This window comes from Pinus tabuliformis, chromosome 4_2, assembly GCF_031772625.1.
Source record: "Pinus tabuliformis cultivar Carrire ecotype Pingquan chromosome 4_2, CPIR1, whole genome shotgun sequence".
Classification (NCBI taxonomy): Eukaryota; Viridiplantae; Streptophyta; class Pinopsida; order Pinales; family Pinaceae; genus Pinus; species Pinus tabuliformis.
The window spans coordinates 1,171,578,091-1,171,597,787 of record NC_142304.1 but is presented as its reverse complement, the minus strand read 5'-3'; the positions used below and the strand labels follow the sequence as shown (position 1 = coordinate 1,171,597,787).

The 19,697-nt window shown below is 36.6% G+C and overlaps 1 protein-coding gene across 1 annotated transcript; it reads left to right on the top strand.

The window, feature by feature from the left end:
- Positions 1-15,286: 15,286 nt before the first annotated feature.
- On the top strand, positions 15,287-18,723 carry LOC149173835 (uncharacterized). Its single transcript, XM_089428013.1, has 2 exons — positions 15,287-18,066; positions 18,174-18,723. The coding sequence occupies exons 1-2, from the start codon at positions 15,300-15,302 to the stop codon at positions 18,620-18,622; spliced, it is 3,216 nt and encodes a 1,071-aa protein (XP_089284139.1). The 5' UTR covers positions 15,287-15,299; the 3' UTR covers positions 18,623-18,723.
- The last annotated feature ends 974 nt before the right edge of the window (positions 18,724-19,697 follow it).

The following is a 19,697-nucleotide window of genomic DNA, read 5'->3' as shown; positions in this document are numbered from 1 at the left end:
CTCTTAGGTTTATAATATTGATCCTAGGGTTTCTAATACTAATCATAGGGTTTATATTGTGAAGGTTCTGTGAGGCCAAGAGGTAACTCCTCAAATGAATTATGTTTATTCATTAAGATTATTCATGGTTATATACATGAGGGAGTGACTCTTGGGCTTCACCTCCTGATGACTCTTCATTTTCCATTATTTACTATTTACATTATTTACAAGTGTTCACCCAATCCCAATGATTAGGTGTGAACATTTCCCCCCTTAATCTGAATGGATGTTGGTGAGTCCAAGCATCGTTCTGAATCTTTCAAAATTTTATCTTCCAAGAGCTTTGGTGAAGATGTTTGCAATCTGCTCAATAGTGGAACAATGGCATAGATGGATTGTCTTGGCCTCAACATGATGTCGAATCATATGGTATTTTTTATTGATGTGGTTCGTTCGATCATGGAACTTTGGGTTCTTGTCCAACTTTATTGTAGAGGTGTTGTCAATAATGAGTGGAGTTGAATGTACTTGTTTTACCTGCAAATCTTCTAGAATTTTCCTGAGCCATATAATTTCTTTTGTTGCCTCAGTTGCTGCCACATATTCTGCCTCTGTTGTGGAATCTACTGGAACTAATTGTTTGTGTGATCTCTAGGAGACAACTCTTGATCCAAGACTCATAGCATAACTTGAAGTAGATACCCTAGTTTCTTTGTCCTCACCAAAGTCTGAATCAAAGTATCCAATCAAGATGAAGTCGCCCACCTGTGTATACTTGAGTCCAAAGTCTTGGGTTCCCTTCAAGTACTTTAGAACTCTTTTTGTAGTAGACCAATGTCCCTCACAAGGCTTTTGCATAAACTTGGAGAGGATTCCAACAACAAACGAAATGCTTGGTCTGGTAGTAGTCAGGTAGCTGAGACTTCCTACAAGTTTTGAAGAGAGATTCCATACAGGTTGGAAGAGATTTTTAATTCAATGGAAAAACCTGTGAGCAATTTATGAAACCGACGTTTCGGACTAGCTAGGTGAGCAATTAAAAATTCCTACAAGTTGTCTATACTTTATTGCATCCTCAAATTTTTTTTCTTCAATGGATGTGAGCTTTAAGTTTTCTTCCATTGGAGTAGTCAGAGGATTGCACTCAACCATGCCACACTTGTTTAGAAGATCTCCAATGTACTTCTTTTGAGAGAGGAATATAGACTTTAGATGTTGAGTTACTTCAAGACTAAGATGGTAGTGAACATAGCCCAAGTCAGTGATTTCAAAACCTTTCCTCAATTAATTTTTTACGGATGCAATGTAGCTCTAATTGTTCCCTGTCATCAAAATATCATCTACATATACCAAAAGATATACAACTATTTTCCCAACTTTCTTGACAAACGAAGTTGCATCATTAAGATCATAATATTTGAAGTTGAGTTTCAGAAGATGCTCAGTTAAATTTTCATACCAGGCTCGCGTTGCTTGCTTGAGGCCATACAAGGATTTCACAAGTTTTCATACTTTATGTTCATGTCCCTTCACAACAAATCCTTCTGGCTGGGACATAAAAACATTTTGTTTCAGATCTCCATTCAAAAAAGCAGTTTTTACATCCATTTGATGGACTTTCCAACCATTTTGAGCTGCTAAGGCAAAGAGTATCCGAATGGTAGCCCATTTTTCTATGGGGGAAAAGTCTCCTCATAATCAATCCCTTCCTTATGTGCAAAACCTTTTTCCACAAGCCTGGCTTTGTGCTTGTCAAGTGAGCCATTAGCTTTATGCTTGTTCTTGTAGACCCACTTGCATCCAATTGGTTTGGTTCTCAATGGAGGATCAACCGAATTCCAAGTGCCATTGTTTATGAAGGCATCATACTCCTTTTACATTGCTTCTTTCCATTCATCATAAGAAGTGGCCTCTTTGAAGGAAGTTGGTTCAAAATCTGTAGACAATTTCAGTTCACAATCATAAGAAACATCCATATCAATAGTTGAATCAAAATCATCTACATCACCTCCATTTTGCATGGTTGAATTTCTTGTTCCTGTCTTTCCAACCTCATCAGGATGAACACTTTCAAGTGTCTTTGTCAGCCACTTTGGGGGACCTTTCTGAGATGGTCCAGGCTACGCAGTTGACAAAGTTGGGACTGAATCAAGATTGAGTCTCCCAATTATGTCAATCACATCACTCAAAGTATCATCAGTGGTTGGAGTTTCATGTGGGGGAGAGAGTGCTTCAGAAGAAGATTCCACATATTGATCCAGTATAGGAATCCCCCCTTCAAGATGTGGAATCTGATTATCAAATTCCTGAAATAATTTTTCATGTTCGAATCTATCCAAACAATCAAGTTTTCACTCAATAACATTGTAAGCTTTGGGAGATTCAAGAAAGATTACATCTCTAGATACAACAAACCTTTTATTAACTTCATCATAGAGATGGTATGCTTTGGAGGTATTTGAATACCCCAAGAAGATACACTTACGACTCCTTGAACCAAGTTTGTTTCTATGTACCTTTGGTATCAAGGCATAACAGGTAGAACCAAATACCCTGAGATGCTTTACCGAAGGAATGTGGCCATACCACATTTCTTAAGGAGTCTTGTTTCTAATAGCATTAGATGGACATCTATTCATTAATTCTCGGGTTATGGTGCGTTCAGGCCACAATGGATAGTGAAAATATAATACAACAGTTATTAAAAAAATACCATAGGGACAATATGACAGAGATCGTAGAGAGCGGTAGAGAATAGAGGGGCAAAATATGGTAGAAAACTGATCCCATGAGTTACACAAAAGCTAATTTTAGGAGTTGGCTCTGATACCATGTTAGGCGAGGAGGTAACTCCTCAAATGAATTATGTGTATTCATTAAGATTACTCATGGTTATATACATGAGGGAGTGACTCTTGGGCTTCACCTCCCGATGACTCTTCATTTTCCATAATTTACTATTTACATTATTTACAAGTGTTCACACAATCCCAATGATTAGGTGTCAACAAGTTCAATATTAATCTATGGATTATAATATTAATCTTAGGGTTTAATATTAATCCTTTTAGTATAAAATCCATTTGGTTTATATTATTAATCCCTTAGGTTTATTAATATTAGGGTTTATGTTCCTAGGATTTAATATTAATCCTAAGTTTTAATGTTATTCCCTTGTATTTAAAATTCTTTGGGTTTTTAATATTAATCCCTTAGGGTTTTAATATTAATGCCTTGTGTTTATAATATCAATCCCTTGGGTTTATTTATCTAATGGTTCATATTCCTAGGGTAGAATATTATTATAGGGTTTATATATTAATCCTAAGGTTTCATATAAATCCCTTAGGTTTATAATCCATTGGGTTTATAATATAAATTCTTAGGGTTTACAATATTAATCATATGGTTTATATTCCTAGGGTTTATAATATTAATCCCTTGGGTTTAAAAATTATTCCCCTTGGTTTATAATCCATTGAGTTTATAATATTAATCATAGGCTCTAATGTTATTCCCTTGGGTTTATAATCACCTGGGTTTTTAATATTAATCCAATGGATTTATTAATCTCTTAGGTTTATAATACTGATCCTAGTGTCTCCAATATTAATCATAAGGTTTATATTCTAAGGGTTTAATAAAAAGCCTATGGTTTATAATATTAATCTTAGGGTTTAATATTAATCCCTTTAGTTTATAGCCCCTTGGGTTTATAATATTAATCCCTTCGGTTTATTAATTCTAGTGTTTATGTTCCTAGGATTTAATATTAAACCTAAGATTTAATGTTATGTCAACCATGGTCCAACATCGCATTGTGACAAATATTGTCAATATTAAAACCAACCATGGTCAATCATGGTCCAACGTCACATTGTGACAATGATTCTTTCAATATGAAAATCAATCATGATCAACCATGGTCCAAAATTGCATTGTGACAAATATTGTGTCAATATGAAAATCAATCATGGTCAACCATGCTTGTTTTAGGGTTTATAATATTTACCTTAAGGTTTATATACCTTGGGTTTATAATATCAATCCCTAGGGTTTATTAATATGAAGGTTCATATTCTTATGGTATAATATTATGATAGGGTTTATATATTAATCCTAAGGTTTAATATAAATCCCTTGGGTTTATAATTTGTAATATTAATCTCTTGGATTTATAACTTCTAATATTAGGGTTTATAATATTAATCCCTTCAATTTATAATGCTAATAATTAGTTGGGTTCATTAATCCCTTGGGTTTTTAATCCCTAGGGTTTATAATATTAATCCCTTGGGTTTATAATGTTAATCCCTTGGGTTTATTGATCGCATGTGTTCATAATCCCCAAAGTTTATAATATTAATCCTTGGGTTTATTAATCCCTTAAGCTTTTAATATTAACCCATTGGGTTTTAAATATGTTTGGCTTTTAATATGAATAATCCATTGGGTTTATTAATCCATTTGTTTTATAATATTCATCTTTGGGTTTATAGTATCAATCCATTTGGTTTATAATATTTATCCCTTTTACGAACAATAATTATAGTAATTATTGATAATAAATATTTAATATTTAATAATCCATTGGGTTTAAAAATTATTCCCCTTGTTTTATAATCCATTGAGTTTATAATATTAATCCCTTGGGTTTATTAGTTTTAGGGTTTATATTCCTAGGGTTTAATATTATCCCTTTGGGTTTAAACTTATTCCCTTAGGTTTATAATATTAATCCCATGGGCTTAAAATTATTGCCTTAGGTTTATAATATTAATTCGTTGGGTTTAAAATTATTCCCCTCGGATTATAATCAATTGAATTTATAATATTAATCCCTTAGGTTTATAAATTCCTTAGATTTATAGTATGAATCTCTTGGGTTTATAATATTAATCCTAATGTTTATAATATTAATCTTATGGTTTATATTCCTAGGATTTAATATTAATCGTAGGTTCTAATGTTATTCCCTTGGGTTTATAATCCCCTGGGTTTTTAATATTAATCCAATGGATTTATTAATCTCTTAGGTTTATAATATTGATCCTAGTGTCTCCAATATTAATCATAGGGTTTATATTCTAAGGATTTAATATTAAGGGTTTATAATATTAATCTTAGGGTTTAATATTAATCCCTTTAGTTTATAGCCCCTTGGATTTATAATATTAATCCCTTCGGTTTATAATACTAATCCGTTGGGTTTATAATATTAATATGTTTATTTTATTAATCCATTTGATTTATAATGCTAATAGTTAGTTGGGTTCATTAATCCCTTGGGTTTATAATGTTAATCCCTTGGGTTTATTGATCGCTTGTGTTCATAATCCCCAAAGTTTATAATATTAATCCTTGGTTTTATTAATACCTTAAGCTTTTAATATTAATCCATTGGGTTTTAAATATGTTTAATTTTTAATATTATAATATTATCATTTTATAAATATTCATCTTTGGGTTTATAATATTTATCCCTTTTACGAACAATAATTATAGTAATTATTGATAATAAATATTTAATATTTAATAATTATTAATTATTAATATTAATTTTAGGATTATTCATTTTTAATTATAAATATTTATATTTATTTATAAATATCTATTATTTATTTATAATTATAAATATTTATATTTATATTTAGGTGATTAATACCAATGTCATATTATCTCATTTATAAAATTAATTCCTTCGGTTTATAATTTTAAGGTTTATAATCGTAGGGTTTATAATACTAATCTTGGGTCTAACACGAAGAATATAAGGTCCCTAACATAGATGACTTTATGCTATGGTCTACTTGGAACAAGCGATCCTACCGTAGAGGCATTGGGGGAATAGCTTGTTACATTAAGAAGAACATCTCCCCCCATGCTAGGATTTATAAAAATGACCCTTACAACCAATATAGTTGGATAGAGACCACTTATATTAATAATAAAAAGACCTACATAGCAATATGTTATTTTCTCCCCATTAATTCTAACTTCTATAAGAAGAAAAATCTAGATAAAAATAGTCCTTACAATGGTTTGGAGAATGATATTTCTAGCCTAATGAATGAAGGTAATATCCTTTTAATAGGTGACTTTAATGCTCGAACTTCAAGCAAGCAAGCTATTATTCTAAGCAATCATTCCAACCCTAATCCTCTTTATTTAGATGAAGACCCTACTATGGCTAGTAGGTACAAAAGGAGCTCTGAAGACCTCGGGGAGAATCTATTTAGGTCAGAGCTAGTCAAGCTCTGTAGTGCTCAGGATCTCCTAATTTGCAATGGTCTAAAGAAGTAGCCCAACTCTACCCAGATGACCTGCATCCATGGGCTTGGTAGTAGTGTGATAGACGATGTTATTTCCGATCTCCCTTTATACAACGAAATAATAAATTTTGACATCTTAAACGACCACGAACCTGACTCTGATTATAGGCCTTTACTTATAACTCTCAATTTTATCATGCATAGAGATCCCATAGAAAATAATCCTTATAGCCAAAAGAACTTAATTTTTGATAGAAATAAAAATGATCTCTTTCTAAATGAATTAAAAAATAATTTTCTTCCTTTATCTAGTATAGACAACATAGAAGATCTCTATCATAATCTTACTACAACCCTCTCATATTGTATTAACAAGTTCTCAATTGAAGTTTCAAATAATAAAAGAAATAGCAAAACTAACCCATGGTATGACAAAGATTGTAAAAGTGCGAGGAGATCAATTAAGGAAGTTGTTGATGGATCTCTTAAAATGAGCAAGATAAAAATATACAAAGCCCTAAATAAAAGGAAAAAGAGGCAATACATTCGTAAAAGACAAGAGAATCTCTTACACCTCTCTAAGGTAGCTCCTAAGAAATTTTGGAGGCAGATTCTGACTAGGAAAATTAAAGATAATAATGAAATTGCTCTACACGATTGGAATTCCTATCTTAAAAAGCTTTATGAATCTCCAAATGTCATGGATAACTTTGAAACCTTGCCCACAACGAAAGAAGTTTTCTCTCTAGAAGACATTGATTTTGGGGTTAAATGCCTGGCTAATGGGAAAACTAAGGACATTGAAGGTTACCAAGCGGAAATCCTAAAAATTGGAGGCCCTGTCCTCATCCTCCATATCCACAAGCTTTTCAATCAAGTAGCCAAGCAAGGTTTCCCTAAGCTATGGACTAAGTGTAGGAATTTACAGGGTAAGTTCCTCAGAAAGAACACCAAAAGGACACCGCTCACAACCAGATCACAGATCAATACACCAGTATTTTTGACGTGGTTAAAACCCTCAAAGAGGGAAACAGTCCACGGCTTGCGCCAACGTGGCTACTACAGGCAATTTATTAATCAAAGAATGAAAATTTACATAAGCTTCTCTCATGCACGGATTACCCGAACAATGACCCTCCATGCGGTTTAAATAGAACTCATGGACCAATTGGGTGTCAAGCCACGGATCAAGTGTCGGTAATACCGAGGAGAGAGTGAACCGTCGGATCACTACATATCGTGACCGTCGGATTGTAAGTTACAAAATGTACAACGGTAAAGAAACATACTTTACCTAACTCTATACCTAACTTCTACACTAGACCAAGTTGAACTTAACTATATCCTATGTGTCAGAATATCCTAACATCCCCCCTTAAGAACAACTTGGGATAGGAATGAAGGATTTAAAAATATGACACAATAGGAGAAGGAAGGAGGCACTAGAGCCTATCCCCCCTTAGTGACAACTTCCTGAACTCCAAGCATATATCGAAGTTTAGTGAAATTCGCCTCTGTGAGAGCCTTTGTGAAGATGTCTGCAACCTGATCATCTGTTGAACAATATTGCACTTCAAGAACATGGTCATGAATGAGATTTCTGATGAAGTGCATGTGTAGTTCAATGTGTTTGCTGCGTTGATGCTGGACTGGATCTTTGCATAGCTGAATGGCACTTTGATTATCACACCAAAGTGTGGTTGGATGCTGCTGCTCAAAGCCAAACTCTGATAAGATCTGACGAAGCCACAAGGCTTCCTTACTAGCTTCCACGACACCACAATACTCTACTTCTGTTGACGAAAGAGAAATGGCATCCTGTTTCTTACAAGCCCATGTAATAGGTCCTGAACCAAGAGTGAAGACATAACCGGCAGTAGACTTCCGATCATCAGGGTCACCAGCCCAATCAGAATCAGTGAAACCAACTAATAGAGGAGCTGCTTTGGCACTGTAATGAATCCCAAACTGTACTGTACCTCGAACATAACGAAGTATTCTTTTAGCTGCTTTCCAATGACTTTCACGGGGGTTTTGCATAAAACGAGCAACAAGGCCAACAGCAAAGGAAAGGTCAGGACGAGTATGGGTTAAATACAAGAGTTTTCCTACAAGTTGACGATATAAGGTAGCATCAACTTCAGGAGAAGTACAAGAGACTGAAAGTTTGACTCCAGACTGAAAGGGAGAAGGGGATGGCTTACAGTCTTCCATGTGAAAATGATGAAGAATATCACAAGCATACTTGGACTGGGAAAGGAAAATACCCTCCTTGGATTGCAAGACTTGAAGACCGAGAAAATAGTGTAAGTGTCCTAAGTCTGTCATTTCAAATTTATTTTTAAGGCTGGACTTCCCATGGTTTATAAGGTTGGGATCACTACCAGTAAGAATAAGATCATCAACATAAAGAACAAGGATGATAAGAGAGTTTCCCACTTTCTTGGTGTAGACAGTATTGTGAGAATAACACCTAGAAAAGCAAGATTCTAAAAGAAAGCTATCCATTTTGGCATACCAAGCCCGAGGAGCTTGCTTGAGACCATAAAGGGATTTCTTAAGTCGACAAACAAGGCTGGAGTCTGTTTGTATGAAGCCAATGGGTTGTTCCATATAGATTTCTTCCTGCAAGTCCCCATGCAAGAAGGCAGATTTAACATCCATCTGATGGACTTCCCATTTTAAAGAGGCAGCAAGGGAAAGAACAAGGCAGATAGAGTTCATTTTGGCAACAGGGGAGAAGGTTTCAGTGTAGTCAATGCCTTCAACCTGTGAAAAGCCCTTAGCAACAAGACGAGCTTTATGTTTATCAACTTTCCCATCTGGTCCATACTTGGTTCTGTAAACCCATTTACATCTAACAAGTTTGCGTCCCTTTGGTAGAGGAACAAGATCCCATGTATCATTTGCCAACAATGAATGATATTCTTCATTCATAGCTGCTTCCCAATGTGGATGGCCTAAAGCTTCTGCAAAAGTGTCAGGATCATGATTTACTGGAGCTTGAGCCAGTAAAGAAGAGGCTCTTTCAAACTGAGAATGTGTACGTCGCTGATCTGTAGGATCACCGGCAAGATCACCTGCTGCATCCCGAGTAGCACGGACCCATCTTGGAAGTTGAGGATCCTGAGAAGGTGGGGGAGGATTATCATCCTCACTTTCATCATTTGAAGAAGAAATGTTTTCAAAAGTAGAAGAGATAGGAAGAGGTGGCACATCCGTCAGACTAGGCTCGTAGGCCGATTTATTTTCATCAAATTTTACATCTCTTCTAATGATAACATTTTTGGACTTAAATGGAATAAGTCTATAACCTTTTACATCTTCAGAATATCCAACAAAAGTACATTTCTCACTCTTAGGTTCTAAAGCTTTATGCTTTTCATCTGGAATATGGGCCCATGCTTCACTTCCAAAAACACGAAAGTGACTTACATCTGGTTTAATGGAACTCCAAGCTTCTTCTGGAGTGATATTCTCTAGAACCTTAGTAGGAGTGCGATTGATTATATAATTTGCACAATTAATTGCTTCGGCCCAAAAACTAAGACTGAGTCCTTTAGATTGCAGCATACAATTAGCCATTTCCTTTAAGGTGCGATTTTTTCTTTCAGCTACACCATTTTGTTGTGGAGTGTATGGAACAATATGTTGCATTTGAATTCCATTTTCGGTGCAAAAGTTGATGAATGTGTTTTTAACATATTCTCCACCATTATCAGTTCTTAGCTTAAGAATTTGATGTCCAGATTATTTTTCAACAAAGGCTTTGAAGGCCAAAAATGTGTTAAATACTTCGCTCTTGAGTTTTAAGAAGTATACCCGAGTGTGTCTGGAGAAATCATCAATGAAAGTTAAGAAATACTTGCAGCCAGAGAATGAAGCAACAGGAAGTGGACCACATAAATCACTGTGCACAAGCTGTAAAGGGGTTGAGGCATGCCAAGAGGCACGTTTGTCAAAACTTCCCCGATGATGTTTTCCGAGTACACATCCGAAACAAACACCATCCCTGCAAGATACCATAGGAAGACCTGTCACCATATTTTCTTTACATAGATGCTGAAGGGAGCGATAGTTTAAGTGACCAAATCGCTCATGCCAAAGTTTGCTCACTTCATCATTATGAGCAACAAATACTGAGGGAAGATTTGATGACCCAAAGTTGTGAAACTTATACAACCTTGTGGAATCATCAGCAAGACCAGTAGCTAGAATCTGTCTAGGATCTCTTAGATCCTTGATTACAACATCATGAGGTGAAAATTCAACAATTTTACCTTCACCTGAATGAGTTAACTGATATACAGATAGAAGGTTGCAGGATAAGGTTGGAACACATAATACATCATTAAACTGACCATTGTCTAGATGAACAGTTCCAGTCCCTACAACATTAAGAGATCTATCATCACCAACATATATATTTTTGGTGTTACAATCATTTAAAGAAGAAAACATGGCTTGGTTTTTGTCCATGTGATAAGAGGCTCCAGAATCAATGAGCCACTCATGAGAAGGAGAGGAAGAAGATACATTTAATGCATAACCAGACTGAGATGATTGACAACAACATGCAGAAAGTGCCATTCCGGAAGTTGAAGTTGAAGTATGCTCCACATGGATGTTATGTTTCTTCATTGCGGCTTCCAAGGCTTCCATCTTCTTAAAGCATTTAGATTCTAAGTGGCCATCTCGATTACAAAAGTTACAATGTCTATCAGTCTTCTTCCATTTGTTTTTATTGGTCTTATCATTTTGAGGCTGAGTTGGTTTAGGACCATTCTTTTGAGGATATGACTTCTTAGGATTCTTTTAATTTGGTTGCTGCTGGGCGGCTAATGCTTTCATGGAAGAGTTTCCAAGATTAAGAAGACCAAGGTGTAAGAGTTTTTCTTGTTCTCTTATTAAAGAATCACAAAAAGAGTCAAAGGAAGGGGCCTTGTAGTCTTTTCCTTGACAAATGAAAGCTTCCCTTGTAGAATGGAAGGTGGAAACAAATACAGAGTAGGTTGGTCCCAACTTAGTAAGGATGGAATAAATAAGGTTACTATCTTCTTTCTTAACCTTAACACCTTCCAAAAGATATCTAAGGGTCTTGAATTTGGACAAGAAATCTTCAATGCAAGAAAAATTATTAGGATCCAATGTAAGCAACTCATTTTCAAGTTGATGGGCTCTAATTTCATTTTTAATCCCAAAAACTTTAGTGATTTTCTCCAATGCTTCATGAGGAGTCTCAAGTTCTGCAATATGGAATCTAAGATCAGGAGAAATAGACATCCCTATCAAACCACGTGCTTGATCTTGTCTATTTTCCCATTTTGCAGCCTTGTCTTCATCTTTTGGTTTCTTCTCTTGGTTTGTGGCTATTCTGTAGAGACCTTTACTTCTAAGTAAATCTTTCATGTAGGCTATCCATTGGAAGTAGTTAGTGATGTCAAGAATGACTTGGCATGGACTTTCCATTTTTTTTTTAACTGAAGCTGAAGATGCTGAAAGTAAGTGTTCCAATGGATAGATATCGAAAAATTAGGCTGTTTTTAAAAAAACAGCTCTGAAAAAGGCTTCCGGATGAAGAAGTTATGGCTTTTTGAAAAAACTTTGTTGAAGTTGCCGACAAAGTGCGCGAATGTGCGGGAATGAAAAAATCCACCCCCACAAAATGGAGACTTGAACCCAAGACCTCTACTCTCTTAAAATAACTTTGAACCAATTGATCTATAAAAAAAATTTGAGAGAGAGAGAGAGAGAGGGGGGGGGGGGGGGCTTGGTTTGCGTGCTTGCCGTGAGAAAGCTCTTTTTCCCTACAAAACACAAAACCCAACACGAATATGCAAAGAAAAACGAACCTTGCGGCTCGAAGTTAGCTTTAGCCAAAAAACTAGATATTTTAAAAAAAAATCTCAAAGTTAGCTTTAGCCGAAAAACTAAATATTTTTCTCAATGTTTCTGATTTTCCGAGATCACACTAAGGTGCAGGGAAAAGAGCATACGCATGAGAAAAATCCTTCCTTTCTGTTTCTGATTTGCCCAGATCGCACAGAGTCGCAGGGCAAAGAGCATATGCAGAGATGAAAGGTATAGATCCGGTTTTAAAAAAAAGGGCTAAATAAACCGAAACCGAAATAAGCAGAGAGAAAATAACAGAGAACTGCAAAAACACTGTATACCTCCCGATCTAAAAAATGACGCAGCTAGGGCTACCGGAAACCTTTTCGCGTGAAACGAAAGGGGTTCCTCACTGGAACAGATGCTCCGAACGCAACAGAGCAGTCCTCTCGGCCTGAAAGCAGTCAGAAACAGCAGATCTAGGAAACGACAGCTGCATGCAGTTCTACCGGCTTCAGATTTGGATCACCAACGGACGCGGCCCTCAAATAGCTCTGATACCATGTAGGAAATTATAGGGTAAGTTCCTCAAAAAGAACACCAAAAGGACACCGCTCACAACCAGATCACAGATCAATACACCAGTATTTTTGATGTGGTTAAAACCCTCAAAGAGGGAAACAGTCCACGGCCTGCGCCAACGTAGCTACTACAGGCAATTTATTAATCAAAGAATGAAAATTTACATAAGCTTCTCTCATGCACGGATTACCCGAACAATGACCCTCCATGCGCTTTAAATAGAATTCATGGACCAATTGGGTGTCAAGCCACGGATCAAGTGTCGGTAATACCGAGGAGAGAGTGAACCGTCGGATCACTACATATCGTGACCGTCGGATTGTAAGTTACAAAATGTACAACGGTAAAGAAACACACTTTACCTAACTCTATACCTAACTTTTACACTAGACCAAGTTGAACTTAACTATATCCTATGTGTCGGAATATCCTAACACTAAGAGCCTCATTATCCCTCTTTTTAAAAGTGGGGATACAAATAACCCCTCTAATTATCGTACAATTATGATAAGCCCTCTCTTAGCTAAGTTATATGGTAGTATTTTGGAAAAGAAGTTGAGCATATGGCTTGAAAGTGATGGTAAGCGGGCTAAATGCCAAGCGGGTTTTAGAAGGCATCACTCAACAACAAACCACCTCGTTACGCTTAGGATCATTGTGGAGGAATGTCGTAATGATAAATCCAATCCCTTTTGTTGCTTTGTGGACTTTAGAAAGGCTTTCGATACGGTTCCTAGAAACAACCTTCGGAAAAGATTAGAAGAGCTAAAGGTTCCTTTCGAGTTGACAGCTGCTGCTATAAGGTTATACGAGAATGCAATTTCCAAGTTAAAGAGCAATGAGGGGTGGTCGAAAGATATTAAGTGTAATATCGGAGTTAAACAAGGTTGCCCCTTCTCCCCTACCCTATTTGGCATTTACATTGACAAGCTCGAAGGTTATTTAGAGGAAGCAAGATGTGTTGGCACGATCTTAGCTAGGATAGTCGTCATCCTTCTTCTCTATGCTGACGATATTGTTCTCCTCGCAAGGTGTACATCTGATCTTGATAAGCAACTTAGGCTTCTTAAGGATTTCTGCTCTACCATGTGTATGACTGTTAACACTGACAAAACAAAAGTTATGATTATCAAATCCAAGAAGGACACCTACGCTAATTTTATGTATGACAATAATAACTTGGAGGAAGTGTATTCTTACAAGTACCTAGGAATTGATATTCATCACAAGCTCCACTGGAACTATTGCATTGAGAAACGGACTAATGGGGGGTGGAAAGCCTACTTTGGTCTTGAAAATAATTGTAAAACGGCAAACCTCGTAATGTGGGATAAAAATAAGTTCCTCTTTGAAATTTTAGTCACTCCTGTTATCTTATATGGATGTGAGGTTTGGGGTTGCAGCATCTCTAGAGAATCCTGGAGAAAGATTGAGAAAATCTAGAAGCGGTTTATAACGTATAACCTGAAAATTAAAAGCAATACACCCTATCCTATTCTCCTTATAGAAGTAGGTCTTTCCCCTATTGAGAGCCTAGCTATGACTAGGCTTCTGTTGTACAAGCGCAAGCTCAATAACATAGGAGATCACAGGCTTCCTAAGCTAGCTTTAAATTACAGCCAAAACCACCTAAGGCTGAAACGGGGGTGGCATAAAGACATGAGGGCCTGGTTAAACCATTGGGAGATCAACGAGAATGATGTATTGTAAAACATTAATAACATTAAAAATATTGTTACTTCCAAGTTCAAAGAAAAAATGTGGTGTGAGAAAGATTTAGCAGCTAAAGGAAAATTAAGTTATTATAAGAAGGTCATCAACCCCGCCCTAGAAGATCAAAAGTATCTCTTTATTTTAACTAGCTTAAAGAAGAAAATTAATATAGCAAAGATTAGAATGAAGTCTCATGAGCTCCATAGTGAAACAGGTTGTTGGATAGTTCCTAAAACACCATGGATGGAAAGGATCTGCCATCTCTCCGAGAATAGGAACATCGAGGATGAAAACCACTTCCTCTTAGAGTGCCCCGCGTACAACAACATTAGATCTCAGTTTCATAATCTTTGTCGCAATATTGACCTCCCTAGCCTTTTACGATGTCAAAATTATAGTGAGCTTGGGAGGCTTCTCTCCAAGCTTTTTGAGCATAGGAATAAAATCTTAAATCAAACTAAATAATTTATTTCTTTAGGTCCGATAGACCAAAGTTTGGTCTCAGTGGACGTTAACCATCATCATCATCATCATTAATTCAGGTTTATTTCCCCTTGGGTTTATAACATTAATCCTTTGAGTTTATAATATTGGGTTTTTTAATATTCGATAGACTGGACGATTTCTGAGAATGCTTTTTCATTCTTCAAACTGCAAATAGACGGCAACATTTCTTTCTTTTTGAAAATGAGAATGCTTTATTCAAACTTCCACACAAAATTGGGTATTTACCATCATTGTTGTGCCTACTTTATTCAAATTTCCACACAAAACTTCGACGGACTCGACGATTTCGACAACTTCATTCCAAGTTCGAATTTCTATGAATTTTAAATTCAAAGTTACAAATGTATATAAACAATCACAATTTGTTTCTCTGAAGCATTGTTCATTGTTGTGCGTGTTTCAGAGAAGGAAATGATGGATACCTGTTACGTCCCTTCTCTTTTCTGGTGCTGCCACCTACTCCTCTTTTATTCCATTCTCTTTCTCAATCCTCCTCTTGTGTTTTCCACACCCATCGCCCATTTCTCTAATGCTCACCATCCTCCTCGTCTCACCAATGCTTCCGATCAACACGCTCTGCTTGCATTCAAGTCTGCAATCACATATGATCCCTACCAGTCCTTAGCCACGTCTTGGATGCCAAATGTTTCGTTTTGTGAGTGGACGGGAATCATATGCAGCAGGCGCAGGCAGAGAGTCGTTTCCCTCAATCTTTCAAGCATGGCATTACAAGGTACAATCTCACCCTTTCTTGCCAATCTCTCCTTTCATAGAGTACTCAGCCTTTGCAATAACAGTTTCCACGGTCAAATTCCCTATCAATTGGGAACCCTCTCTCGCTTAAAGATGCTTCGCCTGTCTCTCAATCAACTCCAGGGTTCCATTCCGCCCACTCTCGGTAGCTGCCACAGTTTAAGGAACTTGACTCTCTCCTTTAACAATCTCACAGGAAACATTCCCCCACAACTATGTGTTCTCCCCAACCTAATTACCATGGCCTTGGGAGTTAACAATTTGACGGGAACAATACCAGACTGCTTGGGAAACATATCCTCTTTGCAGTACTTAGAATTAGATTACAACAACCTTCACGGCAGTGTTCCTTCCGAATTGGGTATGCTAAGCCAGCTCATCTTTCTTTCTCTGTATGAGAACCATCTGACGGGACGCATTCCGTCTTCGTTGTCCAACTGCACCAATCTTGAAGCATTGGATATAACTTTTAACCAATTAGTTGGCCACATTCCGTCGGAGTTGTGTACCAAGAAGACCGCCCAGTTAAAGGAACTCTATCTGTCTATTAATCAGCTGAGTGGCAACGTTCCTTCATCCCTCTTCAATTGTACCAAGTTACAACAGATTGACTTAGGAGGGAACCAGCTCAGCGGAATAGTGCCTATGGAGTTGGGTAAATTGACACATCTCCGACGGCTTTACTTGGACGGCAATCACCTGATTAGCGGCAACACCACGACATGCCCCATTCTTACTGCTCTTAGTAACTGTTCCGATCTACAAGAAGTAGACTTATCTTCTAATAACTTCACTGGGCAATTGCCGTTTTCTATAGGCCACCTCTCTACAAAACTCTACCACTTAGAGTTGCCTATGAACGAATTAGCTGGAGAAATACCTCCTGCTATTGGAAATTTAAGTAGCTTAATATTCCTTGGTTTATATGGTAATTCTTTTACCGGGTCAATCCCATCTTCAGTTAGTATGCTTCAGAAGTTGGAGAGGTTATATATGGATTCCAATAATTTACAAGGGAACATCCCAATGGAAATTGGGCAGCTAAAGGGTTTAGGTCTCTTATATATTTCTGGAAATAATTTGTCTGGAAAAATCCCTGATTCTATGGCTAACCTCCAACAATTAAGATATTTAGATCTTAATCATAACCAGTTATCAGGAAACATACCTGCAAGTTTAGGGAAATGTGTGAACTTACTACTGCTAGATCTATCATACAACAAGCTTAGTGGGCACATACCTCAAGAGCTTGCAGGCCTTGCAAATTTAGCCTTCTATTTCAACTTGTCAAACAATTTATTAAGTGGCCATGTACCTTTAGAACTAGGAAAGTTCGATAAGCTTCAAGCCATAGATATTTCGGCAAATCAAATAACTGGCTATATTCCAAGTATCGTCGGAAGCTGCAAAGAAGTAGCATATCTGAATCTTTCTTACAATGCACTTGAAGGTCCAATTCCAGTGTCAATCAGTGAACTTCTAAGTCTTGAAGACCTAGATCTCTCCTCCAACAATTTGTCAGGTGGAATACCTATATCACTAGCAAATCTCACAATGCTCCAGAGCTTGAATTTTTCTTTTAACAAGTTGTCAGGTGAAGTCCCTAAAGAAGGAGTTTTCAAAAAGATTGGCGCCACAGCATTTATGGGAAATCTTGGTCTATGTGGACCTTGGGTAAATCTACCACCGTGCTATGCTCATAAACATAAAAGTGTTTTGAATCTCAAAAGAGTTATCATACCGGTTGTTGTTGTAGCAATTGTTGTATTGTGTTTGTTTCTTGCAATATTGTGGAGAAAGAATTGTAGGAGAAATATTCAGAGAGAGACTAGTCCATCATTAAATGTGGGGCATCGAAGAATCTCCTATGCAGAGCTCGTCATTGCAACAAATGAATTTAGTGATGCAAACTTGTTAAGAATTGGTAGTTTTGGAAAAGTGTACAAAGGGATTTTGAATGACGGCACAATGGTTGATGTCAAGCTTCTCAATCTACAAAATGAAGGGGCTCAAAAGAGTTTTGATAGAGAATGCAAAGTTTTGGGTAGAGTTAGACACCGGAATTTGATTCGGCTCATAACTTGCTATTCAGATCTCCAAATCAAAGCTTTGATATTTCCATTAATGCCAAAAGGAAGCCTAGAAAAGTGGTTATATCCCGATGATGGAGAACAAAGCTCTTTGAATTTGATTCAAAGGTTGAATATAGCAATAGATATCGCCCAAGGCATGACATATCTCCATCATCATTGCTTTGTGCAAGTGATTCATTGTGATTTGAAACCCAACAATGTATTGTTGGGTGAAGATATGACTGCATATTTAATAGACTTTGGCATTGCTACTATATGTTTTGCAAAAAATGAAGATGGAGCTCCCACTTCCACAAATGCACTCAAAGGATCTACTGGGTACATTCCTCTAGGTATTATTTAAACTATATCCCATATGAAGCAATCTTATGATTTTCTTATGTTTACTTAAAATTTTCAATTAAATTAAAAAACTTAAGATGAGGATCTATGAATGCAGAATACGGAGTGGGAGGACAAGTTACAACCAAAGGTGACGTTTATAGCTATGGAATAGTGCTATTGGAAATTCTCACTAGAAAGAAGCCCACCCATGACATGTTTGTAGAAGGAATGACATTGCACAAATGGGTGGGTAGTAGTTTTCCGAACCAAGTACAAGAAGTGGTGGACATGGGTCTATTAACGAGGACTAGTAGATGCCTTGAAGAAGATAAAGATCTTAATTGTCTCAGTGCACTGATAAATGTGGGTTTGCTTTGCACAAATGAATCTCCTCAAGGACTGCCTACAATGATGGGCATTCTAGGCACATTGCAAAACATCAAAGACACTTTTTTGAGCACTACTTCCATTCCCAAATTCCAATCAAATCTAACACATTTGTTGGGTAGTACAAGTGCTACTATCAACAACATTTGTGAAGGTCAAAGTTCTTCCACATCTTAGTCTATTGTAACAAAGTAGTGGTTATATGCTTCTTTGTACATAAATCTTTGTTGTTGATTGCATATAAATATTTTATAATTGATTGCATGTAAATGTGAACAATAGAGTTATATCTACTTATGAGTGGTGTTTTGGAAATGTATATATGATTATAATTTATTATTCTCTCTTTAAAAAACAATTATATTCAATATCCTTTACATCTATATGAATGTGTGACACTCTTCTGTGCATTACCCAATCCAAGAACAAATAATAATAGATTTTGTGCCTGTGTGTGGTTTCAATGTTTTTCGCCACTATTATGGCAGGGACGAGGCCATGGACAGCCTGAAATTTCAAAACTTCTCTTAGACAAACTTGTATTAAAAAAAAATTTCACTTGCAAAAACCTGCTTGTCAGCTTAATATAAACCTGCACTTGCAAAAAGATCTTTTATTCCTTATCAAATGTGTAGTCTGTCCAACTGTAGGTTGTCAATATTTCTGGTCATTTCAAATTGGGTCGGTATACTTCTATTGAAGCTGTAGAGACTGCTTTGTTGACTGAGATTTCAAACAAGGATCATAACATTATTGATGAACTTCATGTCATGGAAAATGAAGCATTTTAAAAAAACGCAGAGTTATTCAGACAGCGAGTTTTAAATGAACATTCTGAACAAATGGAGTAGAAATTTAAAAACCCGCGACATGGGTTTTTTTGCAGAGCGATCCCAATTGTCTTCATAGCGGGCAGATTCGAAAAATTGCACACCATTTGAGGGATTTTGCTGGTTCTTCCAAGGGGCGATACAGAAGCCAAACGTAAAGTGATTTGGAAATGAAGCCAAAAAAGGATTTCGATGCTAAAAGGAAAACCTCATGGGAATAAGCATATTTTCGATCTCACCTTTATTTTCCGCGGCAATGCATGCTACAGGTGACATATAAAAAAATTGCAGACTTTCTCCATTAAAATATGGGAATTTTATTTTTATATACTTCTAGTTCTCTGTCGAAAACCATCATGATCAACTCAAGGAGATGACAATTGAGTGGGTGTTCCATTTCCTCTTCTAATCCTAAAATCTGC

Excerpts from the sequence above, each read along its gene's own strand:
- LOC149173835 (XM_089428013.1), top strand. The coding sequence starts at position 15,300 with ATGATGGATACCTGTTACGTCCCTTCTCTTTTCTGGTGCTGCCACCTA. Across the intron at positions 18,067-18,173 it reads TACTGGGTACATTCCTCTAG|AATACGGAGTGGGAGGACAA; the intron begins GTATTATTTAAA and ends CTATGAATGCAG.